General features: G+C 35.9%; 2 protein-coding genes across 11 annotated transcripts in view; both read right to left on the bottom strand.

The window, feature by feature from the left end:
- LOC149538810 (protein SEEDLING PLASTID DEVELOPMENT 1-like) overlaps positions 1-15185 on the bottom strand; it is a 228623-nt gene that overhangs the window by 40232 nt on the left and 173206 nt on the right. The window lies entirely within an intron of this gene.
- On the bottom strand, positions 11972-13238 carry LOC149538811 (uncharacterized). The gene is made up of 2 exons (XM_089800134.1): positions 12827-13238; positions 11972-12718 (listed from the first exon to the last, which is right to left on the bottom strand). The coding sequence occupies exon 2, from the start codon at positions 12504-12506 to the stop codon at positions 12147-12149; it is 360 nt and encodes a 119-aa protein (XP_089656260.1). The 5' UTR covers positions 12507-12718; positions 12827-13238; the 3' UTR covers positions 11972-12146.

The raw sequence follows: 15185 nt of genomic DNA on the forward strand, positions 1-15185 counted from the left end.
TGCAGTTCCAAGGAGCTTACATCCAACAATGATGCCAAACTGCTGCAAATGGCAGCCCTAAGACTACAAAGAATCACATCCCAGCTGAAAGAATCAATCTGCAATGCTGAAACAATAAATTTGCAACCTGAATCCACAATAAAGAATGGTGTACTCTATTCCTGATAGCAATGCACACTATCTGAAGAATCCAATGCCAATAACTGCTGAGGGCTACGTCCCAGCCAATCCAGAACCTGGGGTTTGCGTCCCAGATGAAGAATTGCTCTCTCAGAGCCAATTCACAAAAACAAGTTTTTCAATATGCAAAAGATAATAAGAAATTAGGTCTCCATCTCCTTATATCCCCTTCCAATTGTAAATTGAACCCTAAAGGGAAATTACACTTTGCCCTTTAAATAAAATATAATAAAATAACATTTTCTCAATTAAAGTCATCCATTCTATAGGAAAAACATTACTTTATTAAAATTCCATAGCTGAAGGCACCAAAAAGTCTACAGTTAGTAAAAATCATGTATAATAATTCGAGACCTTTCCAACGAGCTATAACACATAGGTGTACCTAATCAACTGAAGCCAAAATCCCCTTATTACTCCAAAATGGTTGTATTATTAACCTTATTTTAATTTATTTAATCACCAACTTAGGAAATATTTAGATATATTAAAATATTTCCCAAATGGTCCCAAAAGGCCCAAAATGACCAATCAAACATGAATCTGACCTTGTCACCTGTCTGTGACTGATGCCGAACAAGATGGGTCAACTAGCAGTCCATCCCTAAAATCTAGGGATGCTCCTAAAAAGTAAGAGACAACTCCAATCAACCAAAATTGAGTCCCAATGACTCCCCTACTGTGTGCACCTCTGAGAGAACTGTCACTGAACTGGGAGTTCCTCCTAAAAAATAGGAGATGCACTCTAAGTCTCCAAAACGTTCGCCGAGGTCTCCAAATGCCTCCTAGACCACTCCTAGTCAATCCCTACAAATTAGGAATCCCTCCTAAATTGTAGGAAATTGTTGTCTACTACTCCAAACTACTTGGGAAGCTCAAGCATGACTCTCAAAGCCCCTGGGTTGGTTCCCTCTATGCTCTGCTGGCCTATGAGAACCAGATAATAGACCAACCTTGCTAAAAATGTTGTTACTAAGGAAGGGCAGAAATTGGGGACATGACAGTTTGTTTAGAATCTTTCCCTCTAATGAGATTGGAATCCTTCTTTGCAATCTCATCCTTGCTTGGATGTGTATATCTTACATAATTGGTTTATCCACAAAATTTGTATAATGTGCCATTGCTCCCTCTCTTCATTGTCTCTTTATGGATTTGTAATGTTATATGGTGGTACATCCTTTTCTAGCATGTGATCCTTTGTTTCACACAAAGTTCTTTCATCTTTACTCAACCATCTATTTCATGCCTCAAAAGGCATGTCTATTACAAAAATGATCCTTCATCTAGGGATTGAACATGGTTTTTTTCACAAATCACTCATAAATACCCTTCTTTGACTTGTGTGTCTTATAATATGATGTCCTTTCTTGCATAATTGTGTTTGTTTACAACTTATTACAAAAGAACTATCACTAGGGGTGTACAGCGTATTGTATTTTCCCTCGCCTTGACACTTGGGGGCCAAGGCTTCATATGTTAATCTCCCCCTTCCTTTTTGTCTATTGATCTACTTTCCTTAGTGAAGTGGCATTTGTTTTCCATGTAACAATCTTTTCTTACAAGGAATTGTGTTTTTCTTGTTTTAGGCTTCTCTTATATAAGAGTTGTGTATCCTTGATCACAACCTCTTCCTTATTTGCAAAATTTAGATCATCCTAAACAATTACTTTCACCTTTTAAAGTGTGTCAACCATCATCAAGAATCCTTTTTCACCTAGCATTAGAAGGTTAAAATGGTGCATTCTTGTTATCTTCCCCTCTGTCTTGAAAAGGTTGTCTTCATTCAAGATCTCCTTTTGAAAGTAGACGTCTTGTAGCCAAGGTCTCTTCCTTTCACAAATCTCTTCCCACTAGTAGAAATTCTTCCATGATTATCTATTCCATTGGGTAATAAGATTTTTCACTCCTTGCCAAGTGAACAACAATACATTGTTGTTTTAAGGATATCTCCTTGTTGGAAGTAGGTATCCTTGTTCTCTTTCCTTATCATGTCACCATCATAAGGAGGGGGGCATATACATGTCCTCCTTGTATATTATGCAGCGTTTTGTTTATTGATCCATAAGGAAACAATGCTTTCCCTACGATTGATTGTATTTTTTATCCCTAATGAGACAATGCTTTCCTTGGGACTAATTGTATTTTTAATCCCTAAGGAGACAATGCTTTCCTTCCGACTAATCACCTTTTTAGATCCCCATGGAGACAATATTTTTCATAAGACTGATCCCCTAAAGCTGCCTCAAAGCACAAACTTTCAAAGCCACCCTTGTGTGCAAATTGAGTGAAATAAAGAAAAATGTGTTGTCATATAGTGGAGGTTGGATATAGAAAATGAAGTATATCGTACCTTGGCTTTCAATGGTTGGATTTATGGAAGAAAACACCTTGAATTCTTTGAAAAAATAAATGTTTGAAGGATATTGAATTTCCTTTTGCTTCTTCCACTTGATAGCTTGAACACGTGATTGTTGGAATGTTTTTGACAATAACGGATGCACTTGATAATAATCATGAAGGTCTCTCAAAACGAGGAGAGATATGGTATTAAAAATAAACCACACCATCCACAAAATGAAATTTACCATCAGCACCCCGACATAGGATCGCGGACCAAATTTGGGCCAAAACCCACAAAGATAGATCTTGTTTGGGGATCTATCCCAAGTAAAGATTGAATTTGGTGAACTTTGGAAAATTTGCTCAAATTTGAATTGGATGTCAAGATGGGTGAAACGATGCAGGGGAAAGAATAATAGGCTGCCAAAATCAAGCATAACAGTCATTCAAATCTCAGAACCACCAAAATGGAGACTAAAGGTCCTAATAAAGCATTCAGCTATGGGTGCTAACTTTTCAAGATGGTACACATGCTATCAAAGATTCACATGTCATTATTATTATTATAAAATATTATACCATATGATACATCGAATGTATTTACACTTCTATATTTTTAAAACGATTGCATATAATGCATATTATATAGCCATACCCAAATGTAGTATATGTAAGAAAAAAATCATCCTCCTAACATACTTTGTAAAACCTTGGCCCTATACCAAAACTGCCAACATAGGTGAAATATTATGATTGTTTACCTTTTGAATTAAAATACACAAAATATGGTAGATTGGACAGTGAGGGAATGAATGGAAAGGATACCATAGGTAACTACTTATGGTGAGAGTAGCATGCTCAGAAGGAATACATTAAGAGGTTTTCAGATGAGCTGGTACTTACTAGCATTGATTTAAATCTTCCCTTTTCATTGGGGAGTGTAAATGTAATCTTTTAACACAAGTTGTACCTTGAATTCATCCATACTTGCAATCATTGTGGACCTCTGGTCCATTTAAAAATATGGGTGCCTTATGACAAGGTTCTCTCTTGTATACTGATGTATATCATTTAAACATTATCTTAAGGATTTTGTTTTCTACGTTAGGCATTTTGCAATATCATGGGGAAACATGCCTACTAATGGGTTGTCAAGGGTTAATCCTCCTTCCTCTTCAGTTAGGGCAGCGTCATGGAATCCACTAGATAAAGAATGGATAAAAGTTAATTTTGATGGAGCTTCAAAGGTTAGCCTAGGCCCTTCTGCTATAGTTTATTTTGACGGGATTGGACTGGTAATCTTTTGACATTGGAGGTGAGGAAACTATTGAATGACACTAATAAGGAGGTATAGGTTCAAGCTTCTCTTGTAGCAATTAAAATCACAAAGATCTTGCAAGTGCCCAAACATCATTTAGAAGGTGATTGATTAGTTATATAATCAATGCTATTGTCAAAGGTGAGTCTGGAGCTTGGTATCTCACTAGGTATTTCTGACTAATCAAATCTCTTTTGGACTCTTTTGAAGAGTTTAAGGCTACACATGTTGAGGAAAGGGAATGAAGTCGCGAACATGATGTCAAAAATTGGTGTTGCATTGTGAGATCAAAGCAGTGCAGAGCTTGTTGAAGATTTTTGAGATATTGATGGGAAGGACTTAAGGTCCAAACAAAAATGTCAATCAGCTGTGTTGAGTTGGGAGAAAGTGTTAATACATGTGTTATTGATGTCAATCGCCATGTCAAGTTTGATTCAAATGCAAACGATTACTAATGGATACTTTACAATTGTTTGGAAATCTGCTTATTTGGCAATCTGTGATGATGCAAATGTTTGTTTGGACATACATATTCAGGAAGACAGAAGACTGAAATATATAAATGATGCAAATGTTTGATTAAATTTGTGACCTCAGCAAAAATAATAGAGGAAATACCTTCATACAGAGCAAGGGTATTGGTCTTGAATATACATGTCGCAATATACATGCATGAAACATTGCCTGTGTGCAATGATTATTGACTTGGGTTCCAGTGCATATTTCAACAGTAACTGAAGCATTAACATCTGAAAAGTATCTGTTTCTATCCAGCAAACAAGCAATCACACAGGTCCCTTGTAAAGTATTTGAATTTGTCTTCTATCAGTCAACTAAGCAAGCATGCAGGCCTTTTACGGAGTAATGATCAAAGATGGTAGTCGTCGGGTCTGATAAACTTCATATGGAGACAAGTTTTTGCACAATAATATTTCCAGCAGAGATAGGCGAATTGGATATATGGTTATTGTGCTCCAGCAAACTTGAAAAGGTGAAGTATAACATTTAATATATGGTTCAAAAATTCAAGATGGTCAACTTATTGAAGATTTTGTCGTTCTCTGGACACAGACATATCTGTCATTATTGGATGAATACTTGTCATTTTTTAATAAAGTGTTGCCACTGTGCAAGTCAGTTAGTCAGGTGCGATTAGCAAACTGCATTCATATCAATATATCTGTCTTTTTTTTTAATAAGCCTTTTCTGTTAAGAATGGGAATATGTTAATATACAATCATTGTCGTTAGTTTGTGGTGACAGAAAAGTTATATCTAGATTCGGTTTTTTTTTTAAATAGCAAAATGATACTTAATATTCTCATCTAAATCTAAGATTGATTGTGTGAGTATGCATTGAGATGTGATATGTTGAAAAGATCTGTTCTGTTGTTGAGAATTATATTTTTCTGAGAAGTATATCAGACACAGAAGTCTGCTATAAAAGAAAGAGTGACAATATAAGGAATGAATGAAATATACGTTGCTGTGGGTTGCTTTTGACATTTTAATAAGATGAAAAGTAATGTCTGTAAAAGTCTGAAGATGATGCTAAAGAAATATACAGGATGACAGAAGACTGGGCATAGTATGCAAGTGTTTGATTGTTACTATCAATTTCTCATGTTCGGTAGAGGGGATATCTATATTTCACCTAAAATTACATTATGATCGTATGGCTCCTAGATTTGATATACATGATGGATTGATAATACTTCGAAAACTGGAACTTCTAATTGTTTCAAGGTAGTTCTGAAAAGTGTTTGATTGCAAGACTTTCCATATATCTCAGATTGTAGTTATCTGACAGCGGTAAGAGAAATTATATTGATCAGTTCAGAATCAGATTTAAAGTCATAAAGTTGTAAACTACATCACTATGCATTCAGATTGAGTTGAGATGTAAATTCACACGCACACACACACACACAGTAGAGAGAGAGAGAGAGAGAGAGAGAGAGAGAGAGAGAGGATGTAATTACTGTAACTGAGTTGATATTCAGACTGGTTGAGTAGATGCTCAATTTGATAAAGAGTTGTTGCTCTTAACCAGGGGTTTGGAGACTCCCTAGGGTTGGAGCCCTTAAAGGTTGTAATTGAATCAGATTAGTGAGGAGAATTAGTATAGTAGATCCTAGCAGCTCTTATTACAATGGTTTTCTCCTACATTGGGTTTCGAGGTCACATTCTTGTGCACTTTTTTGCTTTGTTCCTTCATTCTTTTGATGCTTCTCTTATGTTTGATTCGATGCTTAAGTGCAAACAAAAAATTGAAGTAATCAATTACAATTTGGATCCAATTTTAAAATTGGTTGAAGGTTCATGTACTACTAATCCTCTCCCCCGTCTCCACCCCCACCCTCTTAGTAGTGAATGTGTGCCCCCAATTGGTATTATAGCCAGTGATTGCCAAAAGACTTTACCAGTCTAAGTAGACTCTGTGATTAGAACACATGACTAATTTAGAAGAAGCATAAGGCACTTTTGTTTGATGGAACTAATTATACTTTTTGAAGTATCAGGATGGAAAGTTACAGTACTTCTATAAGTTATGATGTTTGGATGTCTATTGAAAATGGCTATACTTTACCCAAAGCTCCCTTGACTAATCCTGCAGAAAAGAAGGATTATGAGAACAATGCTAAGGCTAAGAATGCATTATTGTGTGGTTTAGCTGATAATAAATTTACTAAAGTTATGTATTAAAAACTGCTAAGGAAATCTGGGATAATTTAAAGGGTATTGATGAAGGGGATGATAAGGTCAAACAGGCTAAGTTACAAATATATAAGGCCAGATTTGAAGAATTAAAAATGAAAGAAGAGGAATATATTGCCATCTTTTAAGAGTTAATGAAGTTGCGAATGCAAGTAAAGGTATAGGTCAAAAAGTAAAAGAACCAACTATTGTTCAAAAGGTATTGTGTTCTTTACCTTCTAGATATAATGCTAAAATATCTGCTATAGAAGAAGCCAGGGATCTCACTATAATAACGATAGACGATATAAGTGGCATTCTGACCGCATATGAAATGAGAATGCCAGGTGAGACAGAAATCAAAAGGCAAGTTGCTTTCAAGTTTCAAGACACCTAAGCAGAAGGACGAAAGTTCAGAATCAGAAGATCTCGCAGAACAATTAGCCAACCTAGTTTAAAAGTTTAAAAGGTTTGATAAAAGTAAAGCCAAATCACCTATGAAATGCTTTAATTATGGAAGAAGTGGTCATTTTCCTGCTAAGTGTCCTAATTCTAACAGTGATGAGGAAGAGGGTTTTAAAAAGAAATCATTTGCTCACAAATCAAAAAGTTTTGCAAAGAAAAAGAAAAGTTTGTGTGTTAATAATGATAGTACTGACAGTAGTGATTCTAATGGTTATCAGATCTTGTTTATGGCTTTAAGACCTTGCTTCATAGATTCTAGCAATGATGAATCAGGCAATAATACAGAACATGACATTGATCTTGAAGTAAAGTTAGTGTGTTGTTTGGAAGAAATCAGTCATTTGAAGTAAATAGTGTCAGGTAATGATCTTTCAAAAGATATTGAAACCAAAATTGAGATTATTACAGAAATTTGAACTTGAAGAAACCAAAAGAAAATTAAATGTGGTGAATTCTGAACTTACTATTAAAACTGAAAACTGATCTAAGCTATAAAGCAAGATAGTTGCTTTAAGAAATGAAATCAAGAAATTGGCCATGATAACTGATAAGTAGAGCTTACAAAAACTTTAGAAATGTTAAGTGATATGTTCTCTCAACAACGTGACAGTAGCATCAAAACAGGGGTATGATTTCAAAAGGCTGAAAGTTCAAATAGTGCAGTAAATAAAATGAATTTTGAAGAGGTAGTTGTTAAATACTCGAATTTACACCCAATACTGAACTGAATGAATTAGTAATTCTGGTATAACATGGGAATCACATCGATGTGGGACATGCAATTGAAGTGAGACCTTCGGATTCTAGGCCGGTTCCTATAAAATGCTTCACTTAAAATTTTTAAGCTTTCTGAGGGAAAGGGATAGAAAGATAACGGAAAATGAAACTAAACCTATGGTAATTCACCTAAAGTTTGAATGATAATATTAAGATAAACTTTAACACTTGAGACCCAATAAGATTAGTAATAGATTCACACATCTTGACTCTGTCATGCATGCACATTAGTATTTAGTAGAAAAGTTTAAATACATACTTGCTCAATAAAGGAAAAGATAATTTTCGCAATAAGGAGCCTATGACATTCATTTAACATAATCTACAACTTGCACATTACACTTTTTACTGAATAGGTGTAACAATCAAACAAAAACTGAAGGAAAAGAAGAATTTCACTGACAGTTTGATCCAATCACATTAATACACGACTCTGTAATTCATAAGAAGGTGATAAAATTATCCCAAAAATGGTCTTCAAGGTAGCTTCTGCATATATCATCACGAATGAATTACAAAAGAAATGTAGAAAAATGGCCAAAGGATAAAGAAAAATCACTAAGAGCCCCCATTCTGCATAATTGGGAACTCCATAAAATGAGTTGTGAAACTAATTAAGTACAATGCTCATTCAACCAACAAGGTCGAATTCAGGAAAAAAGGCCCAAAAATAGCACCTAAAACACCTCCAGATGGCATGTGCCTAATGACAAGGTCCAGCCACCTCGTACCCCACTATGAAAACTCTTTAAAAAAACACTAAAAGCCTCCAAACTAAGTCAAGAACACTCCTAAATGAACTCAACTATCTCCTAGATTCCCTCCACTTGTTCTCAAACATTCTAACCTCTCCTATAGACTAGGTTGTCTCATGAATAAGACATCCATTTTACTCATACGTATAGTTCATGTTTATATTTTGCATTTTAAATTTAATACTTATTCCATGTTTTATAAGTTAACATGAAATGAATGTTAATTACACCAGAACTATGCAAAAAATAGAATTTCATTTCATTTAATAACTTACAAACTAATTAACATCATATATGCTATCAAATAATATATATGATGTTATCTACTAAATAAGTTGTTAAAACTAAATAAAAACATCAATACATAAGCCCAACCCGTCGATATTTGATCTATGGGGCAAAAATATGAAAAAATAAAAACCCCTCTAAAGTGGCAACACTTTGAAAACCAAATCTCAGAGTATTTGAAACCTAAAACACTTGGTATTCACTTCATTTGGCATTTGAAGCAGAAAGAAGAATAGAGAGGGTTTGAAGAACTCTAGCCGCCGTTGTTGGAAGAAATCTGGAGTCTTTGCCGCATACACTCAGTCTTTTCCGCCTGGTTTTTTGGGCACTTAACCTATCATTCTACGCCATTCTTCACTAGGTTTCATTATCCACCATATGTAGAGAGAAAACTGAAGTTTGAAGGCAGAAATCGTGGCTTTGACTTGGAGTTTCGCTGTAGATACATCAGCCTTTTTTGGTACTGATTTGCCCTGATTTCTAGCCACCATCTGTGGAGGAACATGGGTCTTCATTACGCAGTCGTTAGTTTTTCTCACTGACGAACTTGAAGTCTTTTGTTTGCTAACATAACTCATGACATTGTCTTCTTAAATCTGCTGCATTATTTTCTTTAAAAGAGAAAAAGAAATGTGGCTTTCTGTTGCGTATTGCTTTCTTTTCAAATTTACTCGCCATGAGGAAATCTGCAGCTATTCTTGAAGTTTATCTCTTCTGAGTCTTGACATGTTCATCACTTCTACTTAAAACGTGGTTCTTCTCTGTCTTGGAGCTTCTACAGAAAATGATGAGAAATTTTTCCTATTATTGTGCCATGAATCATAAATCCCTTGAACATTTTGGAGAGGAACACGTGTTCACTCTTCTATGGTTTTCAATATTTAATCTCCATCTCTTGTTGCAGAATTCATAGCTCAAGCTTTGCTTTCCCTTTCTTAAAGACACCCTTCTTTTGCCTTAGTTCGGATAAATTGGAACCCCAGTTTGAAACTTCATTTATCATTCCAGCTTCATCTTTGACAAATACTGCAACTTTTCTTCTTTACCTCCTCTATGGTCATGACTTCTTTTCATTGGCAAGTTTAGAATTATTCTTCTGACATAAACACAACCATAGCAGCATTGTTGGTCATGAGAATCATTTATTGTGGAGCATTAGCTGTTAATGTCTCCTCTATTATGTTGAAAACATCTCATGAATCTTTTTCATATGCCTCAAAATTTCTAATCATCACCTTTGGCTTTTGCACTTGGGCACATTATCATTACATTATTTTCAATACTTTGATTTACATTCAATTGCTACATTATGAAACTCCTGAAAACTTTTCATTGAAAACATTGCTTATGAATCTGATCTATATGTATCATTGCTCATGTGAACTATTGGACTCTTGTAGACTTCAGTTTTATGGCTTCTCTAAGTTTTTCTGATCTCATTCGATACTAAACAGCTATATATCTCCTTTCATTTGTTGTAATAGCTATAGCTTCCATTCAGCTCTAAATTTCAACCAACTTGTTATGTGCTTTACTGTTGATGCTTTTCTTACTAGTAAAAGCTCATTGTCATTCATCTTCATTTTTTGTTGAAAACTTTATGAAGATAAATCTGCTCACATTATTGAAATGCTACTCCATATTATTGTCAAACAATTGCTTGTTATGCACTTTCAATGGTATCAACCATTATTTCTTTGTTGTAATCTTTTGATGAGCTTCTTCGATCTTATCTTTTATAGGCATGCCAGGCTCAATAACCCTCATGGGAGCCTACAGTTATATCTACGTACCTATGAGAAATGAGATTCTGCACAGGAAACAAACATGTTAGCAATAAAATTTGATGTGATCATGATTGCCTTTGATATACTGGTATATGTTTCTGTTTTATGCAAGTGTATGACATGACAGTAGCATAGAATATTTGCGCATAAGGTGAGGAGTTTCCGTCATTGCTTAGAGCCTTTGGATCCAACACATTTCCTCTATGTATGCAAGGCTCAGACATTTGGACTAGCTATGGTTTTGAACAACATGCAAGCAGGAATGGAGCAAGGCAGCGTGACCAGTCATTACAGGCAATGACTGGTTCCCTATGACCCTTTGTTCTATATTCTTTCTTTTCATGTTTATGCACTTTGAATAGGGGCACATATCAGTAAATTAGAGATTACTCTCACAGCCAATTGTGTGAGAGGCATTTAATTTTAGCACTTCATTTCATTTCATCATTTATAAATATCTTGTATTTTTCATTTGAAGAATAATTCAAGGACATTCTTGTGTGAAATGAATGGCATTCATGCATTTTCTCTGTCGTCATACTTAAATTTTACATGTGTGCAAAATTTTAGTAACAATAGTTTCCTAGAAGAGTTTATTCATTTTATGGTTATTGTAACTTCTATAACTACTTTGGTCATAAAGCAATAAATTGCACGATTATGCAATAAATTGCACGATTATGCCAAGATGAAGGATCATCTTTGTAAGATCAAATTCTTTTGGCTCTTTAAGAAATTTTAACTTGGTTTTCTTTAGATGTCAGAATTGAGGACATACTGCAAGAAATTGTCCGTTGAATGGTGTTGATTCAAGGAACAGTTTAACAAGAAAGAGACAACAATATGGAGAAAAGAGAAAAAGTCTCTTGTTGTTATAGCTTTACATGCTACAAGAAAACAATTCTGGATTATTGACAATGGGTTGTTCAAATCATATGAACGGAGACAGAGGCAAGTTTTCTACATTCACCGATGGAATGGCGATCCAATAAAGTTTGGAGACAAAGTTTCAGTACCAATTAAAATTAAAGATTCCTTGAGCATAAATGGTATGTTTGAAGTAAGTAATGTGTGCTATGTTGATGATCTAAAGTATAATTTGTTGAGTTTTAGTTGGTTGTGTGATAATGGCTACTTAGTAAACTTTAACATAGTTCAACTTCTCGTTCTCGACCACTTCTCGGCGAGGCCAGAAAAAAATTCCTCAACAAATATCGGAGAGAAATCGGCAACTTCTCGAGAAAATATCGAGAATTTAAAAAATGACTTTAATTTAATTAAAAATGCATTTTTTTCACAAAATTCAATAAGTAGATGCATTGATTGAGTTAGTAAATGAGTAAACAAACCAAACAAGCTGATCTAGATATATATAAATGCAATAAGTAACAAAATCGCATCCTCATGTGGAATGCCGATGTAGTCACAATCTACAGACTTTGAACTTTGAAACAAGCTACAAATAGTAAATATCGAATTGTCTTTGTCAAAGACTCAAAATATAAGCAAATACAAATGTCAAAATCAATATGAAACTAGTCTACTTCTTCCTCTTCCCCATCCCAGTAGCTATAGTAAAAACTATGGGAGAGGGAGGGGGTCTAGCAGCTCTAGCCGTAGCAGTCGTCTGTGGTGGTGCTGGTGTTGGCCCTGGCAAGGACTCCTCATCATCCTCATCCTCAGTATCACTATGCTCACTGTCACTGTCCTCAGACTCCTCATTCTCACTGCCTTCCTCTTGAATGTCGTCTAGTCCCACTGCAAAACCACCCTCCTCCATAGCCTCCCTTTCCAACTCATATATCTCATCCTCAGTGAATAGTAAAGGCTGCTCCTCTGCTGTCCAATCGCCAAAAGGATCTATGTTATCCAAATCAAGTGGCTCAGTTGCTGCTGCCATTACCTTTCTTATGCGCAACTTGAGGTTATAATGCACAAAGACAAGGTCATTTAGGCATTTTTGTGCCAATTTGTTCCTCTTCTTTGTTTGAATAGATTCAAACAAGCTCCAATTATGCTCACAACTAGATGAGCTACAAGGCTGACATAAGATGCGAAGAGCAAGCTTTTGCAGATTAGGGACATTACCACCCCAATTTCGCCACCAAGCATCTGCAATATAAATATTAAAGAGTTAGAAAGCAAGATGAGGACAAGTTTATGTAGCTTATTTATCTACTTAACATGCATGTGAGAGACTCGAAATTCCAAATATTGTACCTAGTGTCTAAGTCAGTCTGCCTCTCTTTGCCAAGGATGAGGAGAATAGTTTGCCCGTTGCATTTTGATACACTTCCATCTCGGCCACAATGAAGTCTCTCACTACAATGTCAGGTATCATCCTTTGCATGCATTCACTAAAGCCCTCCATGACCTCTCCATTGGGATCTGCATATGATGGAGAGAAGCGGTAACAAGGGTTGAGGAAATACCTTGCTACATGAATGGGTTGGTGGAGCTGATTGCTCCACCTCCCATCAATAATATCCCATAAGGGCTGAAATTTTAGGCTCTCTCCCCTGTACTTATTTCTTACAGCCTCTTTCGCACTATCCATGGCCTCATAAAGGGACCCCATTGGGGTTTGTTCCCCATCTACCAAGCGGAGAACTGTAACCAAGGGCTTCACCACCTACAATTGAAAAGTCGAAAAAAATTATTAATCAGAGATTAGGGTTATAAAATAATAATGAAAGACTTGATTAATAAGTACAAAAAAAAAATCAAATTTTGAAGTTTCCAACTCACATCCACAATTTTTGAAGCTCGCTCAAAAAACTGGATGTCAAACACAATGCGTGCAACACTTTGCCCATCGACCTTCTTTGAATAACTTGACTGTAGCCATTTTGGACACACAAACATCTACCTCAAAGGATTCATATCTTTAAGAACATTTTGCAACGTTAAAAAAATTGTTGCAAATCTTGTGACCGTGGGTCTAACCAACTCCTCGTCTTTGGTGTAGTCTCTCATCAAGCGAAGGACCCAAGGGTGATTGTAGATATATTTTGTTATCGTCCTTGCTTCCTCTACAACCGGTTTCACCCAATCCAATTTCCCTCTATCCTCCAAAAGAAGGTCAATAACATGCATTGCACAAGGAGACCAAAAGAGTGTGTTATGCTTTTCTTGTAAGATCCTACCCGTTGCCACATATGTCGCTGCATTGTTGGTTATGATTTGCACCACATTTTCAACCCCAACCTCTATCACAATATTCTCTAGCATTCGAGCCAAAGTCTCAGCCGTCTTTATCTTGTCTGAGGCATCCAAGGATTTAAGAAAGATCACTTGATCCTTGCAAGAAACTAAAAAGTTGATGATGGTACGGTTTCTTCCATCTGTCCATCCATCTGAAAGTATGGTGCAGCCATACTATTTCCATTCTAACCTTTGCTCTTCAACCACTTCTTTGCCCCTACAAACAACATCTTTCAACAATCTACAAGCACAAAATAAAAAATAAAATTCACTTTAAGTACACAAGTTTGATTAAGAAAAATTACTTTCAACAAAAACAAGTAAATTGTAAAACTGTAAAAGTATTAAAGTTTGAAACAAGTGAATTACCTCCCACTCAAGGTTGTAGGAGTAGGTGGTTTGTAGCCCTTTCCTGCTACCGTACAACCAGTCACAAAATTCAGAAAATATGGACTTGCTACAACATTGAAGGAGAGCTTGTTAAAAAACCAAAAATCAGCACATTGAATGTCAAGTTGCACATGCACATCACGGTTCCATCCAGTACCCTCCAATGATGGTTGTGCTCCAGGTGTGTTTCTATGCACAAAATAAACATCAATAGAAAAGCTTTGCTATCTACTAGACCTAGCAGAAGTGGAAGCTGAGCCCAAGGACCCACCACGAGTAGGTGTGTTTCGTACGCAGATCCTTGGGCCATGAAAAGAGCCCACTATCCCCTCAACTGCTTCTTCTTCATCAAGGGTGGCTGGGATACCTAGTCACATGACACAACCCACATCATCTCATTATGAATCATGATAAATTGATAATTGTTTTAACACAAGCATTAGTCGTGATTAGAAAATAATAAATGATTGTTAAAACTAAAAAGGAAACATACCTTGCGATTCGTAAATGGCTGCCCTCATGGCCAATTTTGCCCTTCCCTTTTCAACTTCTTCTCTTCTTAGGCACTAAGCAAAGCAATCATCTCCCTTTTTATTTCCTCCGTAGTCGCATCACAAACGCTTGTGTCACGCTTTTCTATACCAGCAAGGTGGTACTTCAAACGAGATATGCCTCCACGGATTTGTCTTTCACATTTTATGCATATGACACTATTATACTCTGTTCCTTCAAAGGCATATTTCTATGCAAAGTCTCTAGCCCATTTAGGGCGTGCGCCTATGAATCCAAATGGACATGCTACGGGACTACTAGAAGATGTTGCTGCCCCAGATGCAAAGGAAGCCATATTTGCTGGAAAATCAGAGAATAAAACAAAAAATGTATTAGCCTTAAAGTTTTGAAATTATTTAGAAAAACTTGATTGTTTTTGGAAAAATTGCAAAAAGATGGTGTTAGGTTTTTGCCTCTTTGTCATGACTCATTC

Source organism: Cupressus sempervirens, chromosome 9, assembly GCF_028749045.1.
Source record: "Cupressus sempervirens isolate cs-2001-9-10 chromosome 9, ASM2874904v1, whole genome shotgun sequence".
Taxonomy (NCBI): Eukaryota; Viridiplantae; Streptophyta; class Pinopsida; order Cupressales; family Cupressaceae; genus Cupressus; species Cupressus sempervirens.

Bases quoted from the DNA above. Each gene is read 5' to 3' on its own strand.
- LOC149538811 (XM_089800134.1), bottom strand. From the start codon at position 12,506: ATGGCAGCAGCAACTGAGCCACTTGATTTGGATAACATAGATCCTTTT.